General features: G+C 45.6%; 1 protein-coding gene across 1 annotated transcript in view; it reads left to right on the forward strand.

Moving 5' to 3' along the window:
* Window positions 1-1232: 1232 nt before the first annotated feature.
* LOC310777972 (uncharacterized protein) overlaps window positions 1233-17967 on the forward strand; it is a gene marked incomplete at both ends in the record, with an annotated part of 213144 nt that continues 196409 nt past the window's right edge. Inside the window, one exon of the mRNA XM_083638303.1 lies at window positions 1233-1419. Coding sequence (XP_083494429.1) covers window positions 1233-1419 — 187 coding nt within the window. The remainder of the gene's footprint in view (window positions 1420-17967) is intronic.

Here is a 17967-nt window from a genome sequence, read left to right on the forward strand (position 1 = left end):
GCCTACCTCGGGGGGTAAAACCTGGCCATTCCCAGTCCCACCACTGTTGGTAGGTAGGCCTATTTAAATTCTGTATTTGCATAGTTTTTTTTAGTCTGTGATTATTTTGTGATTTCTCCTGTGTGTGATAAATGTGCCCCCTGAGTCCTGATTGATTATTATTATGTTATTATTTTTAGTAGGCTACACAATTCTCTCCCCCTCTCCTCTCTTGCTCTACCTCCTGAGGAGTGGACCCCCTCCCCTCCCCTCGCGTCCTCCCTCCCTCCTCCCGTTATTTCGCATCACACTCCACGTGATCATAACCAAGCTAGAAACCAGCTGCTAGAGAGAGAGAGAGATAGAGCGAGAGAGAAAGAGGGAGAAGGAGAGAGAGCGAGAGGGAAGGAGAGAGAGGGAGAGGAGAGAGAGAGAGAGAGCGAGAGAGAGAGACAGAGAGAGGGAGAGGGAGAGAGAGAGAGAGGGAGAGAGAGAGAGAGAGAGAGAGAGAGAGAGAGAGAGAGAGAGAGAGGAGAGAGAGAGAGAGAGAGAGAGACAGAGAGAGAGAGAGAGAGAGAGAGAGAGGACCGCGGGAGCGCAACGACACTCAACTCACTGCGCCTCTGAACGCGCCGCACACAACAGCCAGTCAACCAACGGGAGGACCGCTCCGCTCCGCTCAGGAGAGCTGCCCATTGCATCCGGTGGATATATAATTGCTATGACACAGTCGTCGTCGTCGTCGTCGTCGTCGTCGTCTCCAACGCCTGCCGTGGTGGGATACTAAAACACGCGGTCACTTCTACAGCTTTATTAGCCTACCCCTTCATCTTTCTTTTTCCTCTCCTCATCACCTCGAGCATCCCCCTCCTCCACTCCGCCTCTACTTGCCTGCCCGCCCGCCCGCCCTCCCTCCGCTACCTGGCTAACTTTTCCACCCGACTCCTCCATCCCACAAACACACCCTCCTCTCTCTCGCTCCCCAGCCAGCTCGAGTCCTGCGTCTTCATCTTGCAGCAGCAGCAGCAGCTGGATCGGGCGGAACCCAGTCGGTCGGGTCGGTCTACACGGGGTGCGCTTTGATGGGGCGCACAGTCTCGCTCGGAAAATGTCCTGCTGCCTGCGGTGTGTAGGCGCCCCGCTGAACCTGCCGCCGGGACCGGAGGAGGAGGAGGAGTTGTCCAGGCGCGTCTCCGTCTCTTCCCCCCCGCCGCTGCTGCTGCTGTGCCGTCGTCGGGGCCAGTGAGATTATTATGGGTCTTTCCTCCGTGGTGCCGCTCCAGCAGGAGCCCCGACGCCTGCGCCAGTGGAGCCGGACGGTGGGAGGCTGGGTCTGGGTCACGCTCGTCTCGTTTCTCGCCACTTTACCTGTGGAGCAGCTGCGCGCCTTCCCGTCCTCCCTCAGCGACTGCCAGACGCCCACCGGCTGGAACTGCTCCGGTGAGTCGGCATCGGCATGTCCCCCCCCCCCGGTCCCACACGCTCACACTGCTTTATCCAGATGTGCATCTGTTGTTGTGCAAGTAAAAGCATTGTGTGTGTGTGTGTGTGTGTGTGTGTGTGTGTGTGTGTGTGTGTGTGTGTGTGTGTGTGTGTGTGTGTGTGTGTGTGTGTGTGTGTGTTTAGGTATGTGTGTTTAGGTGTGTGCGTGTATGCGCGCGTGTGTGCCAGTCAGTGTGCGTGTGTGTGTGTGTGTGTGTGTGTGTGTGTGTGGTCCGACACAGGTTGCGGAGAGCAAATGAAAACAAAGTTTATGACAATCCGCATACCTACAGATCGATTTGCTTTATATTTACTGTATAGCTAGACTGTGTAGGTCAGTGGTTCTCCCCCCTTTTCACATCAAGGACCCCAACTGACACTAATTAGACCAGGGGACCCCCCCCCCCCCCCCCATTTGATAAGATTTTTATTCCTGGGTCCTCCATCTGATACGATTTTCGCCATGTTTTATCCTACATAAAGTGTATGAAACCCATGACCAAAATAGTCGTGTAGCCTACATCCTGTCATTGCGTTACTTATGGAATTATAGTGAAAATAAATGATTCACCTTTTTGCTGGAGACCCCCTGGAACCCCCCTCAATGACCCCTGGGGGTCCCCGGACCCCACTTTGAGAACCAGGATGCAGAGTTTGAGGTGGCCTTGGGGGTTTGGCTGCCGAGGAAGTAAAAAGGGTGCTGGTCAACTGTTTTAGTGCCATGTATATTTCTCAGTCTTCACAGTCACTTTTAATCTCCAGATCCTGTAAAGAAGGGCGCAATGAGAGAAATCACACCATTTATTTTCTCGCTAGCCTATTATTTCACATCCCGGTTGTTTTCATTTAGGGTTACCTTGAAATAGAAATAAGTGTTTCTTGTACGCCAACTTGTTTTCCTTCTTCGGGGCCAAAGCGATAAAAAGGAGCAGACCGAGCTGTAAATCAGCAGCTTGTGCCGTCATATATTTCCCCTGTCGCTTGCCCAAGTCTGAAGTCTGAAGCCTTAAAATAGCTCCAAGCCCATTCCACACACTCACGGTAGGCACATTCATATTATTGCTCATAACAGCGACACATATGAAACCCAACCCAATGAACGAATTCATTAAATTAATCAACCCAATTAGCCGATTGAGTTAGGCCATAGATTGCTTTGATGATACTCTACAGAGCAAGGGAAATATTTCTAATAGCCAACAGTAATCAACAGTAATCATCACATCAATAGGCTTGTTGTAGGAGTACTGATATCACAAAGGTTATATAAAAAAAAGTATATATTATAACAGAGGTGCCCAAATTATTTCCTATGAAGGGCCAAAAATAAATCTGGATGGATGGCCGTGGGCCAAAAATAAATGTTGATTTTACAAAAATGACATTCAATTATATAATTTTATGGACAATCTACATTCTAAAACTAAAATAGGTCTTCTAGTTTCATATGGTAAAAGTATCATCAAGCTAGCTTTAAAAATGAGCCCGCCACAGCCTCTGAAAGACGGTACGGCCCTGATTTTTGAGCGTGGGCAAAGTTTGGCCTGGGGGCCTCGAATTGCTCAGCCATGGTATATAATGTTACTACTGACCGCAACAAAACATGAGATCATTATAGGGATATTTTAGTGAGTTTTAGTGGTAATCTTCCATATTTGGTCTTTAAGAATTCATTTCTGATAAACTGCATATTTGGAGGATTGTTACTATTATTATTTCTGATTATTTGGAAGATTATTATAATCATAAGCAGCTCTGGTAGGCTATTTCAATGCTGAACATGCGTGTGAAAATGGAGCTCTGTCTGGGTGGGATTTCAGTGATATAGCCAGATATGCCAGCCATGGTTCTTGGTCAGTGTGAGGAATCAGATTCTCTTTTTTCATTTGATTTGTTGAAGGATCTGTTTGAGTCATTTTCCTACACAGTGCTAAATTTACCTTGCACGACGCTACTGAATATGACCATCAGTTATTAGGCGCTTTCGGACCAAACAGTTCTGGCTACTTCCTGAGAGGAACTGCCTGCTGGGGAGGTTCCCCGAGAACTACATATACAGTACCTTCAAGGGCTTTTTTTCTGTTTGCAATAGGAACCAACATGCAGGAACTATGAAGTGAACCCAGCGTGCTAACTGCTACTAGCTTCACAGCACAGCAAGTGAGAATTCACAGAGGATTGATACTACTTTGGCTAACAATTAGCTAGCTAACGTTAGCATGCACACACAAAAAAAAAGAAGCAAGTCTACGTTAGTGATGATTACCGTTTCGGGGCAATTCTAGAAGTTCAAGCAATAAAGGTACACCCACTTACAGTATGTGTCGAAAACAACTAAAGGTTCCTCTTGTGCTGGGAAAGTACCTACCCTGAAGTAGGTACTCCAACTGTTCCTAGAACTATGAAAAGGTTCCTGCCGTCCGAAAGCACCTAATATGATCTCCATCTGTTTTAACCCCAAAAAATCTATGATTCACTCAAATATATTCGAGTATAGATAGGTGGCTAATTGTTCAGATTCTTAATTTGCTAAATCGTTTTGTAGACTATATTATAGGCCCTATTGTTTATAGCTCAGTGGGATGAGGTTGTGGTCAGAGCCCGACCGATATAACGGTCCACCGATATTATCGGCCGATAACCGATATATCGGTATCGGCCGATATGTTGGCCGATATTGCAGTTTTTTTTTTTTTTGTATTTTTTAAGTTATAGACAGCATGTTGTGTCATATTTGATCCTTTTTCTGAACTCAAGTTGTATTTCATATTTGTGTTTTTGTATTTCTAGTAGGGCTGCACAATTCATCGTCATCGCAATATGAACATGCGATGAACAACAATAAACACATGGCAAAGACTGCCTGAAACGCAATGAATAACAAAAGTGTTTTTATTTACATGCGTCATGCATTCCCACTCAGCATCTGATCATTTTGTCTTGTGTTGTAAATCCAGCGTACACCTTTCCCTTGCAACAGTGCGCTCCGCCCCTCTGCCAAAGCCCAAACACGCTGTGTGTAGTTTCAGCTAGAGTCAGTGTGTATTTCATTTCTTTATTCAGTGGGCATAGGCTATGTTTGGGGTCTATGTTAGCATTATTAAAGCAGAAAGACATAGGAACTGTATAGCTAATATGCATACTTTAATATTTGTTTATTTATCGCAAGTCGTATCGTCATCGCTATATCGAACAATGTTATCGCACATCGCAGATTTTCCTCATATCGTGCAGGCCTAATTTCTAGTTATTTATAATGATTAAATTCCCACTGAAGTTTACGGTTTCATTGCATTGATGTCATTTTGGACAAAGTTGATTGATAAGCTGTAAAATACCTTGCCTACATTACATATTTCAAGTCATGTCAAGTCATCTTTGTCAACTGTTTGATATTTGATGGATCATTGCAAAAAGAAAAGTGTAATATAATGTGTACCGTATATATAATATAAGAATATCGGCCGATATATCGATATCAGAAATGTTTTACTCCCTGATATCGCTATCGGCATCGGCCTAAAAAAAAATCCAGTATCGGTCGGGCTCTAGTTGTGGTGCTGCTGCTGCTGCTGATGATGGTGAAGATGATGATGATGATGATGGAGCTGGAGCTTGGTGGTGATGATTTGCTTGTAATGGTACACTACACAGTACACACCCTTTCCAAAAACACACCCCCCCCCCCCCCCACACACACACACTTCCTGACACACTCACACACAGTCTGGTGAAGGCTTTTATCCAAAACCATTATGAGTACATACAGTGAGAGAACACACACACACACACACACACACACACACACACACACACACACACACACACACACACACACACAGCAATTAGAATGCAACAAGTGGCACAGTCGATCATGACCCCCCCCCCCCACACACACACACACACACACACACACACACACACCACCCTAATGAAAAACAGTGCACTCAGAGTGATTGCCTCGGACCGAAGCATCCACGCCTTCCTCTGGAACAGTCATTCTCCACCTCTCATCTACTCCACATTGGGGCTCTGACCCCCATTTGATGAGATCTCCCTCTGACCCAGATCTGAGAATATTTTTTGCTCATTTGATTTTCTCCAGATTCCATAATTCCATGCCTATCTCTATTGTAATTTATTTTGAATTGTAGGTAGGGAGAAGAACAGTGAGCCTACGACCAATATAGCCATACTTGTACGTTCTCTAATCGTGCTAACTTCTTGTGAATGAAATAATGAATTTTAAACACACTTGAGCACTTTGCTGGGGACCTCCTGGGACCACCTCAAGGACCCCCTGGTGGTCCCTGGAGTGGACCCCACGTTGAGAAGTGAACTGCTCTACATCATACGCTGTAACGGCACCTGAATGACAGTGTTCAGTCCCTGCTCTACATCATACGCTGAATGACAGTGTTCAGTCCGGGGTCAGTGATAAAGCTTGACATATAATACTCAGTTCTTAGTGGCACACTAGTGGAAAACAGTGGTGAAGTGGTGAATACCACGACCAGTCTCAGTACAATGTGGCCTTTTGAACGACTTTCTGGCTCATTTTTCGATTCAGTTCCGTGGACTCGACTGGAGTCGAGAGAGACTCTTCCATTTTGCTTTTCGTCTGTAGACAAACATGAAACGTGACTGTCTTACCTGCTGTTCACTTATGAAGGCTTCATAGTGGCAGTCTTATATATTGTTTTTCGTCGGGCTAGAGGTTATGTTTCAAGCAGAATCTGTCTGTAAAAAATAACCTTGTGTTTTGAGCCTAAATTAAAGTCGAGCTGAACCCAAGAATGACTTTTCTTTTCTTTTAGTTCAAATACCTGGGTATGCAGTGCACCTAGTTAATAATGTATGCAAAAAAAATCACAAAAATCTAATTTCTTTAGCTTTTCACACTTTTTCACATCAAAAGTTCATTTTTCAAGATTTCATTGATAACAGTAATGTATAGTTTGCTGACGTCACCTAGTACTATCAAATTTCTACCCCATTTCAACCAATCATATCACGACATGCAGCTGTCAATCAAATCTTCATTTCAGGATATTTTTCTTTTCCAAAGGAAGTAGAAAATGGCTCCTAGTGCCTGTCATCTGGCAGAATTCCTATCCCATAAACTAACTACTAACTTGGCCAATTGTATGAAACATGAACAAAAAACAAAAACTATAATCTCTAAGAATGCAAAGAAATGTAACTCGCTCGTTAAAACGCGCATTCCAGGAATATCGTATTTACAGAAATAGCGATAATGGCGCACGCTTGAGGGCGCGCTTGTTAGGGGTCGCCCCTTGGAGATTCCAGGCGGGCGGGCAGCACCCATGCATCGGATTGTCCGCTCGCTCCGCACGAAGCAGGTGGCTGCCTGGTGCTCCGCGGATCCCACTGGCGTAGCACGACAACACGCTGAATCCCACTCGATTTGGGGGTGGAACACGCCATGATTGACCAATGCCAAAGCCAGTCGACAGAATTGTCAAATCAAATCATCGACACCGTATATGGTCCGCCTCTCAAATATACAAGACAAATATAAACAAACAATAAGCCAGAGCCAATTCGATGTTTCTTTGACATCTTGGTACAAGTAGAAAAGCTGCTACTCCGTTAAGTTTCTATACACTATCTATAGAAAGGCTAACTCTATTCATAACACTAAAAGGACAAGACTTTGAATTCATGAATTTTGAATTGACTCAATTTGCCTATTAAACATTTTGTTTAATGACAGCAGAAAACACAATACAGCATTTTACACAGGGTGGGAATTTCTGCGTTTTAGGGGCGTGGCCATTTGGTCTTCGGTGTCACAATTTGTTTAGGGCACAAGGCCATATGCCAGGGCACAAAGAAAGACCATTGATCTAATGACATCGTGAAGAGTGATTTTTCTGAAATGTTTGTAAAAATGAGCCAATCACACATCCTTTGCACAGAGCAGCTACATTAAACTGAGACCACTGATGCTTTTAAAGCAGCTGACAGTAGCAGGCTGGTAGCAGGGCACTGCCAAGGTGGCCTTAGGGATCTCAGGGCATCACGGCCAGAGGGAGGGGCAACGGAGGCCAATTCCCACCCTGATTTTGCATTTACTAAAAGAGACGAGAGCGCTGCAAAGGTCTCCCTCAATGCTGTATTTGTGTTCATATTTGGCTACTACTTTCATTACAGGAAGACTGCCCATTTTCAACCAGCTCTGTATCATTACAATGTAGGTAGGATGCAAATGAGCTAACTACTCCATGTTGCCTGCACTGAGAGCTCCCCGGCTCATGGCTGTTGTTGGAACTACAGATAGTATTTAGTCATCTTCGTATGGCCACATCCACGGACAAGTCGGAAGGAGGGTAGGGCTGGAGACCGAAATCGGTACTCATAAGGGTACAGAGTAGTACTGACCCACCAAATTAGATCGGTGTGTAAAATGTTCTAAATAAATAACAAAGTTGAAATTGATGTTTGGACTTTTTTTTTTTTTACATTTTTTTTTTTTTTACAATTAAAATTACATGTTTGTAATTATGGAGAGAGAAAGTACTGAAAAAAGGTACCGTTGGGTATTGGTACCGAATTCCAGGTCCCGGAACCAGTACCGGTATTGGTTCAAATGTGAACGGTCCATCCTCATTGAGAGCAGAAGCCGCCGGGTGCGGGTGAGGCATTTTGTATCAGCTGGAGGTATGGCTGTGAATCTTCACTGGCCTCATGATTCGATTACGATTCAGAGGGCTACGATTCGATTCGATTACGATTATCGATGCATCTCGATGCATCTTTAAATCGATGCATCACTTTTTTCCCCCAATACATGATTTCTTTTTTCTCACTTTCTTTTGTGTGGCTACTTTTAAAATAAAAGTGCATTTGGAATTGCATTGTATTATGATCCAAATAAACAACTGCATGTACTTCCATTTAGGGATGCACCGATATGAAAATTTTGGCCGATGCCGATAACCGATATTAACATTGCTGTTATGGCCGATAACCGATATTTACCGATGTCGATATGATCTGTATAAAAACACATTTCTATTATAATAACATTTTGTACATACTGAAAAACACATGTAAACACTGAATTTGAAAAAGTAATGCATTTCTTTATTTCAAAAACATTTGTAAAAGCCCATTAAATCATAGATTTACTGCATTATTTCATCTCAATGTGAAGAATTTGGCTGATACCGATAACCGATATTAACATTGCAACATCGGACCGATACCGATATGTTAAAAAATGACTAACATCGGCCGATACCGATATGATTGCCGATATATCGTGCATCCCTACTTCCATTATATTTTATTTGATTATAAAAAAATAAAAATAAAAAATAAAATAATAATAATCAATTTTTGGCATTTGTGAATCGATGCAGAATCGTGCGCGTCTGCATCGCGATGTATCTTATAATCGATTCTTTTTGACTCCCCTAGCTGGAGGCCCAAATGAATGGAGAGCTCTCGGTGCAGCCAGGCAACATGGAGGGAAGATCAACATTGTTCATTTGCATAATAGGCTATATTGTAATAATACAAACCTGGTTGAAAATCGTCAAAGTGTTCCTTTAAGTCAGCAAGGTCAGTGTAATCTTTCAAAGTCAAATTAATTCCAAGCTCAGAACAGCTCAGACAATTGAAGCGTCTGTCACACAGTCTTGTACAGATTAGACTGCCTTCAAGGATTGAAGAGACATTTTTCAACATTTTTTCCAAGAAGCTGATTGGCCGAACCTTTGATGCAATGACTGACAGCATGTAATACATGCACAATGACTCTGTAATGGTAGCGTACTGTTTGGAAATATTGGAGGAACAACTAAGCTGTATTTTGAGTTATGGTGGGATCTGACCGTAGCAATGAGATGATATTTTCCACAGGCGCGCACAACGCTTCAAAAAATATGTGTGCGTGTATCCTTCACTTGTTTATCTCCATGATTTACCATACGTCTCCTGTGGGAGAGCATGAAGAAGTTCTGCGCAGGGCGGCCACAATGGCTTCCTGGCCGAATCCCACAGCTATTGTTCACTCTGAAAGGCCATATGATGCGTTGATAGCATCAAAGTGACGGGGAGAAGTGGAGAATATGCAAAGCCCCTGGTATTCCGGTAAATCCCGTCAAGTGGAGTGAATTACCAGTATTCTTTAGAGAATCGTCCATCTGCCTGGAAGATTTGTCAACGCAGAGGTGGACAAGCACTGCTCTCGCATGCAGGCCCATGCCCCTGACACAACACCACCATGCCCCTGACACAACACCTCCATGCCCCTGACACAACACCACCATGCCCCTGACACAACACCACCATGCCCCTGACACAATGCCACCATGCCCCTGACACAACACCACCATGCCCCTGACACAACACCACCATGCCCCTGACACAACACCACCATGCCCCTGACACAACACCACCATGCCCCTGACACAATGCCACCATGCCCCTGACACAACACCACCATGCCCCTGACACAACACCACCATGCCCCTGACACAACACCACCATGCCCCTGACACAACACCTCCATGCCCCTGACACAACACCACCATGCCCCTGACACAACACCTCCATGCCCCTGACACAACACCACCATGCCCCTGACACAACACCACCATGCCCCTGACACAATGCCACCATGCCCCTGACACAACGCCACCATGCCCCTGACACCACCATGCCCCTGACACAACACCACCATGCCCCTGACACAATGCCACCATGCCCCTGACACAACCATGCCCCTGACACAACACCACCATGCCCCTGACACAACACCACCATGCTCCTGACACAATGCCACCATGCCCCTGACACAACACCACCATGCTCCTGACACAACACCACCATGCCCCTGACACAACACCACCATGCCCCTGACACCACCATGCCCCTGACACAACACCACCATGCCCCTGACACAATGCCACCATGCCCCTGACACAATGCCACCATGCCCCTGACACAATGCCACCATGCCCCTGACACAACACCACCATGCCCCTGACACAACCATGCCCCTGACACAATGCCACCATGCCCCTGACACAACACCACCATGCCCCTGACACAACACCACCATGCCCCTGACACAACACCACCATGCCCCTGACACAACACCACCATGCCCCTGACACAATGCCACCATGCCCCTGACACAACACCACCATGCCCCTGACACAACACCACCATGCCCCTGACACAACACCACCATGCCCCTGACACAACCATGCCCCTGACACAATGCCACCATGCCCCTGACACAACCATGCCCCTGACACAATGCCACCATGCCCCTGACACAACACCACCATGCCCCTGACACAACACCACCATGCCCCTGACACAACACCACCATGCCCCTGACACAACACCTCCATGCCCCTGACACAACACCACCATGCCCCTGACACAACACCACCATGCCCCTGACACAATGCCACCATGCCCCTGACACAACCATGCCCCTGACACAATGCCACCATGCCCCTGACACAACACCACCATGCCCCTGACACAACACCTCCATGCCCCTGACACAACACCACCATGCCCCTGACACAACCATGCCCCTGACACAACACCTCCATGCCCCTGACACAACGCCACCATGCCCCTGACACAACACCACCATGCCCCTGACACAATGCCACCATGCCCCTGACACAACACCACCATGCTCCTGACACAACACCACCATGCCCCTGACACAACACCACCATGCCCCTGACACAATGCCACCATGCCCCTGACACAATGCCACCATGCCCCTGACACAACACCACCATGCCCCTGACACAACACCTCCATGCCCCTGACACAACACCACCATGCCCCTGACACAATGCCACCATGCCCCTGACACAACACCACCATGCCCCTGACACAACGCCACCATGCCCCTGACACAACACCACCATGCCCCTGACACAACACCTCCATGCCCCTGACACAACACCACCATGCCCCTGACACAATGCCACCATGCCCCTGACACAACACCACCATGCCCCTGACACAACACCACCATGCCCCTGACACAATGCCACCATGCCCCTGACACAACACCACCATGCCCCTGACACAATGCCACCATGCCCCTGACACAACACCACCATGCCCCTGACACAATGCCACCATGCCCCTGACACAACACCACCATGCCCCTGACACAACACCACCATGCCCCTGACACAACACCACCATGCCCCTGACACAATGCCACCATGCCCCTGACACAACACCACCATGCCCCTGACACAACACCACCATGCCCCTGACACAACACCACCATGCCCCTGACACAACACCACCATGCCCCTGACACAAGGCCACAACTCAGAACTGGGGAGCTGTGAGTTACAGCACAAGGCAGTGCCAGTGAGGCCTAATCTGAAGGCAGTGCCAGCAGATACAGTACACAGCAGATTACCCCTGCTCTAGTCATCAGCCTATCAGAACACAGCAGATTACCCCTGCTCTAGTCATCAGCCTATCAGAACACAGCAGATTACCCCTGCTCTAGTCATCAGCCTATCAGAACACAGCAGATTACCCCTGCTCTAGTCATCAGCCTATGAGAACACAGCAGATTACCCCTGCTCTAGTCATCAGCCTATCAGAAGAACACAGCAGATTACCCCTGCTCTAGTCATCAGCCTATCAGAACACAGCAGATTACCCCTGCTCTAGTCATCAGCCTATCAGAAGAACACAGCAGATTACCCCTGCTCTAGTCATCAGCCTATCAGAACACAGCAGATTAACCCTGCTCTAGTCATCAGCCTATCAGAACACAGCAGATTACCCCTGCTCTAGTCATCAGCCTATCAGAACACAGCAGATTACCCCTGCTCTAGTCATCAGCCTATCAGAAGAACACAGCAGATTATCCCTGCTCTAGTCATCAGCCTATCAGAACACAGCAGATTACCCCTGCTCTAGGCATCAGCCTATCAGAACACAGCACATTACCCCTGCTCTAGTCATCAGCCTATCAGAACACAGCAGATTACCCCTGCTCTAGTGCCCTCTAGAGAGAGAGTGGCGTCAGCGGAGGACCAAAATGCAAGAATCATTAGCCAATGAACAGCCAGGAATGGGTCTCGCGCTACTTTTGCATGCTAAAATAAAGCCGATAATGTACAATTTGATTCATTTCAAGGGATGAAAAACCCTTTCAAAGTACAACACAAACTGTCTATTTTGATGCAACTCGACAGTGCTGCTTTTTTTACTGAAGAGTTCCACTTTCTACTTCCTGGAAAAAAACTGGTCCATTGGAGTGAATGGAGAAGTCGGAACTCTTCTATTATACGGCTCTGCCCTGCTCTAGTCATCCGCCTATCAAAACACAGCAGATTACCCCTGCTCTAGTCATCAGCCTATCAGAACACAGCAGATTACCCCTGCTCTAGTCATCATCAGCCTATCAGAACACAGCAGATTACCCCTGCTCTAGTCATCATCAGCCTATCAGAACACAGCACATTACCCCTGCTCTAGTCATCAGCCTATCAGAACACTTCGTTTAGCTTGTTGAAGCAAGAGATACCCACCACCACCAGTGATGGGCAGGGACAAATCAGTAGTATGTTTGATTTCTCATTAAGAGAAAGTGCTGCTGTTATCGATACTGTTGCAAATGAGTATTGTATCCGGTTCTAATTTTTAATATCGGTACTGATCAACACTATATCGATGCTTTTGACAACCGTATAGACTAGGGATGCACCGATTGCCATTTTCTTGGCAGATTCCGATTTCCGATTTTTGAAGTCTGACTTGCCGATACCGATTTTTGCCGATTCCGATTTTTTTTTCTAAAAACAACAATTGACAGCTTACACAAACGTTTTTGTAACTTTGTTTAAAAATTAAGATTCATAGAACAATTCTTACATCTAATGGGGATCCAAATAAACAAATAAACAATTCTTATCATTTGCATGAAGTAGGACCTTCTCACTCAAACACTCAAAATAAAAGTGTTCCAGGTTAGGCTACTGGACAGAGCTTTTTTGTGCAAATACAATGAATACAAAAATTAAATTAAATCCAATAGCCTATATCCCACAGCTATCATGCATTTACTTTTCCAAAAGAAAACAGGTGCAACAGAACATCAAAATGATCCATGGACAAGGAGTTTATAGACTGGCTCCAGACCAGTCCTCTTGAGTAGAGGGGAAATGAGTTTATGAGTTACAGTAACGATCTTCAGTCTGAATATCAGGCGGAGTTTACACACAGTCCGAAGTTTGGTATGCGTATTTTTATCTGCCATCCGAAAAAATATCGTCACGCACAGAAAACGTTGCACACTTGTGAGTCCGATGCATTTTTATTATTATGTCCGTCGTTCTCATGTCGTTCTATTTGCAATACGAAACAAATAGTCTCTCCTGTATCCACGTTACAACATGACTTGACAGGCTGAGGCACCAGCGCTGATGTGGAATGGAAAAGCAGGTCGGGGAATGGTGGACACAATGCTCGCGTTCACCTCGCCAAGCCGGCTGTGCGTGGTGGCGGGTTGCTGGAGCACCGCTTCCCGGGGAGAGAGCAGAGAGAGAGGGGCCAGTGAGGTGAAGCGAGCCGCTCTGACTGGACTCCAGCCGAGCGGGACTCGGCCGCATCTCTGTCTCCACGGCTTATTTTCGACTTGCATGTGTGACAAACTGCGAGCTTTGTTTACTTCACTGACGGTGAAAAAAATCCACAACGAGGATGGTATGCTGGCGTGTGTGGCGTGGTGGCTGGGTGCCTGTCTCGGTGCTTTGGGGTGCGCGCACGTCATGTGAAAATCGGCTCACAGAATCGGCTATTTAGAGTGACCGGAACAGATCACCGATCGAGGCCGATCACGTGAAAATCGGCCATTTCCGGTCACGTGCCGATCGATCGGTGCATCCCTAGTATAGACAGGTCAAGGAGGAATGTGTCACCACTGTGGTTGGTGTTCAGCCTTCATTTGTAATTTACTCGACTGAAGTATTTATGAGCACAACAATGGTTGAAAACAGGGAAGGACTCCTACACTTCTCTCCTTAGTGTTGTGAACTTCCAGGGAGCCCGGAGATGCATTTGGCGGACAAGCTCTTCTCTTTTTTCGACGAGTAAGTGCTCCTCCGCTTGCCATCTTAATCGTTGGCATATAAACATTGCCTTTTCAATATTTGATGTTTGCCAGCTTGTTTTCGTTAATTATTCAGCTTCACTGTAATCTCCTCCTGGAACGGCGCGGCGGAAGCAGGAAGTGCAAGGTTTCCTGGCCTCTGACACACAGCAAGCAGCCAGCGTGTTTTCAGAGAGGAACCACGGAGCAAAGAGAATGAAGGCACTTTCATTCTCATTGATGTGGATTTGTGCACAGAGATCAAAGGAAGTGGAGTAACTGGAAAGGAGCCGAGAACAAACGAAGGAGTATAGGAATAAAGAGCCGTGAGTGTAAATTCACCTCATCACAAAACAACATACGAGAAGCACAGTAGATCTGAAATGGAGTTGATGAATAGCATAATTGACAAATTCCTACGTTTTCTCCCTGGCTGTGGTGGTGTTCATGCACTACCTGTATTAGGGCTGTGAATCTTCACTGGCCTCACGATTCGATTCGATTACGATTCAGAGGGCTACAATTCGATTACGATTATCGATGCATCTCGATGCATCTTAAATCGATCACTTTTTTTTCCCAATACATGATTTCTTTTTTCTCACTCTCTTTTTTCTCACTGTGTGGCTACTTTTAAAATAAAAGTGCATTTGGAATTGCATTGTATTATGATCCAAATAAACAACTGCATGTACTTCCATTATATTTTATTCGATTATTTAAAAAAAAAAAAAAAAAAAAAAAAACGATTTTTGACATTTGTGAATCGATGCAGAATCGTGAACGTCCGCATCGCGATGCATCTTATAATCGATTATTTTTGACACCCCTAACCTGTATGTGACCTCATTCATTCTGTGGTGTCCATACACTACCTGTATGTGACCTCATTCATTCTGTGTGGTGTCCATACACTACCTGTATGTGACCTCATTCATTCTGTGTGGTGTTCATACACTACCTGTATGTGACCTCATTCATTCTGTGGTGTTCATACACTACCTGTATGTGACCTCATTCATTCTGTGGTGTCCATACACTACCTGTATGTGACCTCATTCATTCTGTGGTGTTCATACACTACCTGTATGTGACCTCATTCATTCTGTGGTGTCCATACACTACCTGTATGTGACCTCATTCATTCTGTGGTGTTCATACACTACCTGTATGTGACCTCATTCATTCTGTGTGGTGTTCATACACTACCTGTATGTGACCTCATTCATTCTGTGTGGTGTCCATACACTACCTGTATGTGACCTCATTCATTATGTGTGGTGTCCCATACACTACCTGTATGTGACCTCATTCATTCTGTGTGGTGTCCATACTAGGGTTGCACGGTATACCGGTATTAGTATGGTACCGCGGTTCCCTGCCGTTAAAAAGGATACTATACCACGTTAATTTAGTACCGATACTTAAAAAAATGTCATGGGTTGCGTCAGTGTGCGACCGTGGTGTTTGTTAGCGGAGGAGAGAGACACAGCGGCATTACAGTTGAGAGCCTGTCTCCCACCTCACGTGAAGGCAACACAGCCTTGCCTTGAACCAATGGTGACTCGTGAAAAGTGAAAAAAAGCTCTGCTTCATGTGGGGGCGTGTCGACTTTCCTCTCTTCCCTCTCTGCTCGCTCTCTGGCCACAGTCGTCCTCACTACAGCACCCCGACACACAGGACAGACGCAGCGAAAATGGCAGCGGCTTCTTCTAGTCTTGCAAGCCGACCAACGCTTGTAGAAAAAGCAGATGCACGAAGCGAAATATGGAAATATTTTGCTTACGTTGCCGACAGCGAAGGCAAGCCCGTGGACACATCCAAACCAGTGTGTAAAAGGTGCTTCAACGTGACGCAAGCGAAAGGATCAAACACATCGAACCTGGCTAAACATCTTGCCGACAGGCACCCCGACCTGTTCAAAGAGTTTAAAGACCGACAGGTTAGCGAACGTGAACGATAAACATACATGCCCTCAAATAAGTCCAACGAGTATTGTGTGACAAGCGAACTTGTTTCACTGAAAAAGTTCGCTTGTCACAATAGCCTACTCGTTTACAGTGAAACACGAGGCAATGTGCTGGAGCACAGATCTCTGCCAAGGAGAAAGTCATGACATGTAACGTTTAGGGGAGGGGACATCAGATGACTGCATACCATGTACAATATTTAATAACACTATGGTCCTCAATGCCAGTGTTATTAAAGCTTTTACATGGTAAGCAGTCATCTGATCTCACCTATCCTAATATTTACAATAATCCCAATTATTAATGATATACGAATTCATTGTAAAAAACACCTAGCCTACACGTATGGGGGGGGGGGGGGGGGGGGGCTGGGAATACACCACATAATAAGCCTACATTTCAATAGCCTACATTTATGTGTGAAAATAATATATATTACTAGATTAACCATAAATCAGGCACTTCATGTTAATGAAGCTTAGGAGCTGCAAGTACAGAGTACTTTTTTTGGATAAAACAAATAGCTATAATAGTGTAGCAGCTGTGTGAAAATATATTTTATTTATATTATTTATAAGTTTAAACGGTTGACATTCCTTTAAAATATGTTTACAGGAGAGATTATGTTAATTTTACACTAGATAATAAAAGTTCTAGCATGTTCAGCGCCACACGTGGTGGCAGTACTACCAGCATGTAGTAAAATGACTACATGGCTGTGCATTACCTTGTTAAATCAATAAAATAAGTTTTAAGTTCCATGTTTTGTCCCCTCTATTTATTCCAATACTTTTCCTGATGTTTTAGTTTTTTGCCGTGGTATCGTTTCAGTATCGGTATCGAGATACTTAGGCAGGTATCGGTATCGAACTCATAATTTTGGTATCGTGACATCCCTAGTCCATACACTACCTGTATGTGACCTCATTCATTCTGTGTGGTGTCCATACACTACCTGTATGTGACCTCATTCATTCTGTGTGGTGTCCATACACTACCTGTATGTGACCTCATTCATTCTGTGTGGTGTCCATACACTACCTGTATGTGACCTCATTCATTCTGTGTGGTGTTCATACACTTCCTGTATGTGACCTCATTCATTCTGTGTGGTGTCCATACACTACCTGTATGTGACCTCATTCATTCTGTGTGGTGTCCATACACTACCTGTATGTGACCTCATTCATTCTGTGTGGTGTTCATACACTACCTGTATGTGACCTCATTCATTCTGTGGTGTCCATACACTTCCTGTATGTGACCTCATTCATTCTGTGTGGTGTTCATACACTTCCTGTATGTGACCTCATTCATTCTGTGGTGTTCATACACTTCCTGTATGTGACCTCATTCATTCTGTGATGTCCATACACTACCTGTATGTGACCTCATTCATTATGTGTG

The sequence above is a fragment of the Poromitra crassiceps genome (genome assembly GCF_964638095.1).
Source record: "Poromitra crassiceps genome assembly, chromosome: 6".
In the NCBI taxonomy this organism is placed as follows: Eukaryota; Metazoa; Chordata; class Actinopteri; order Beryciformes; family Melamphaidae; genus Poromitra; species Poromitra crassiceps.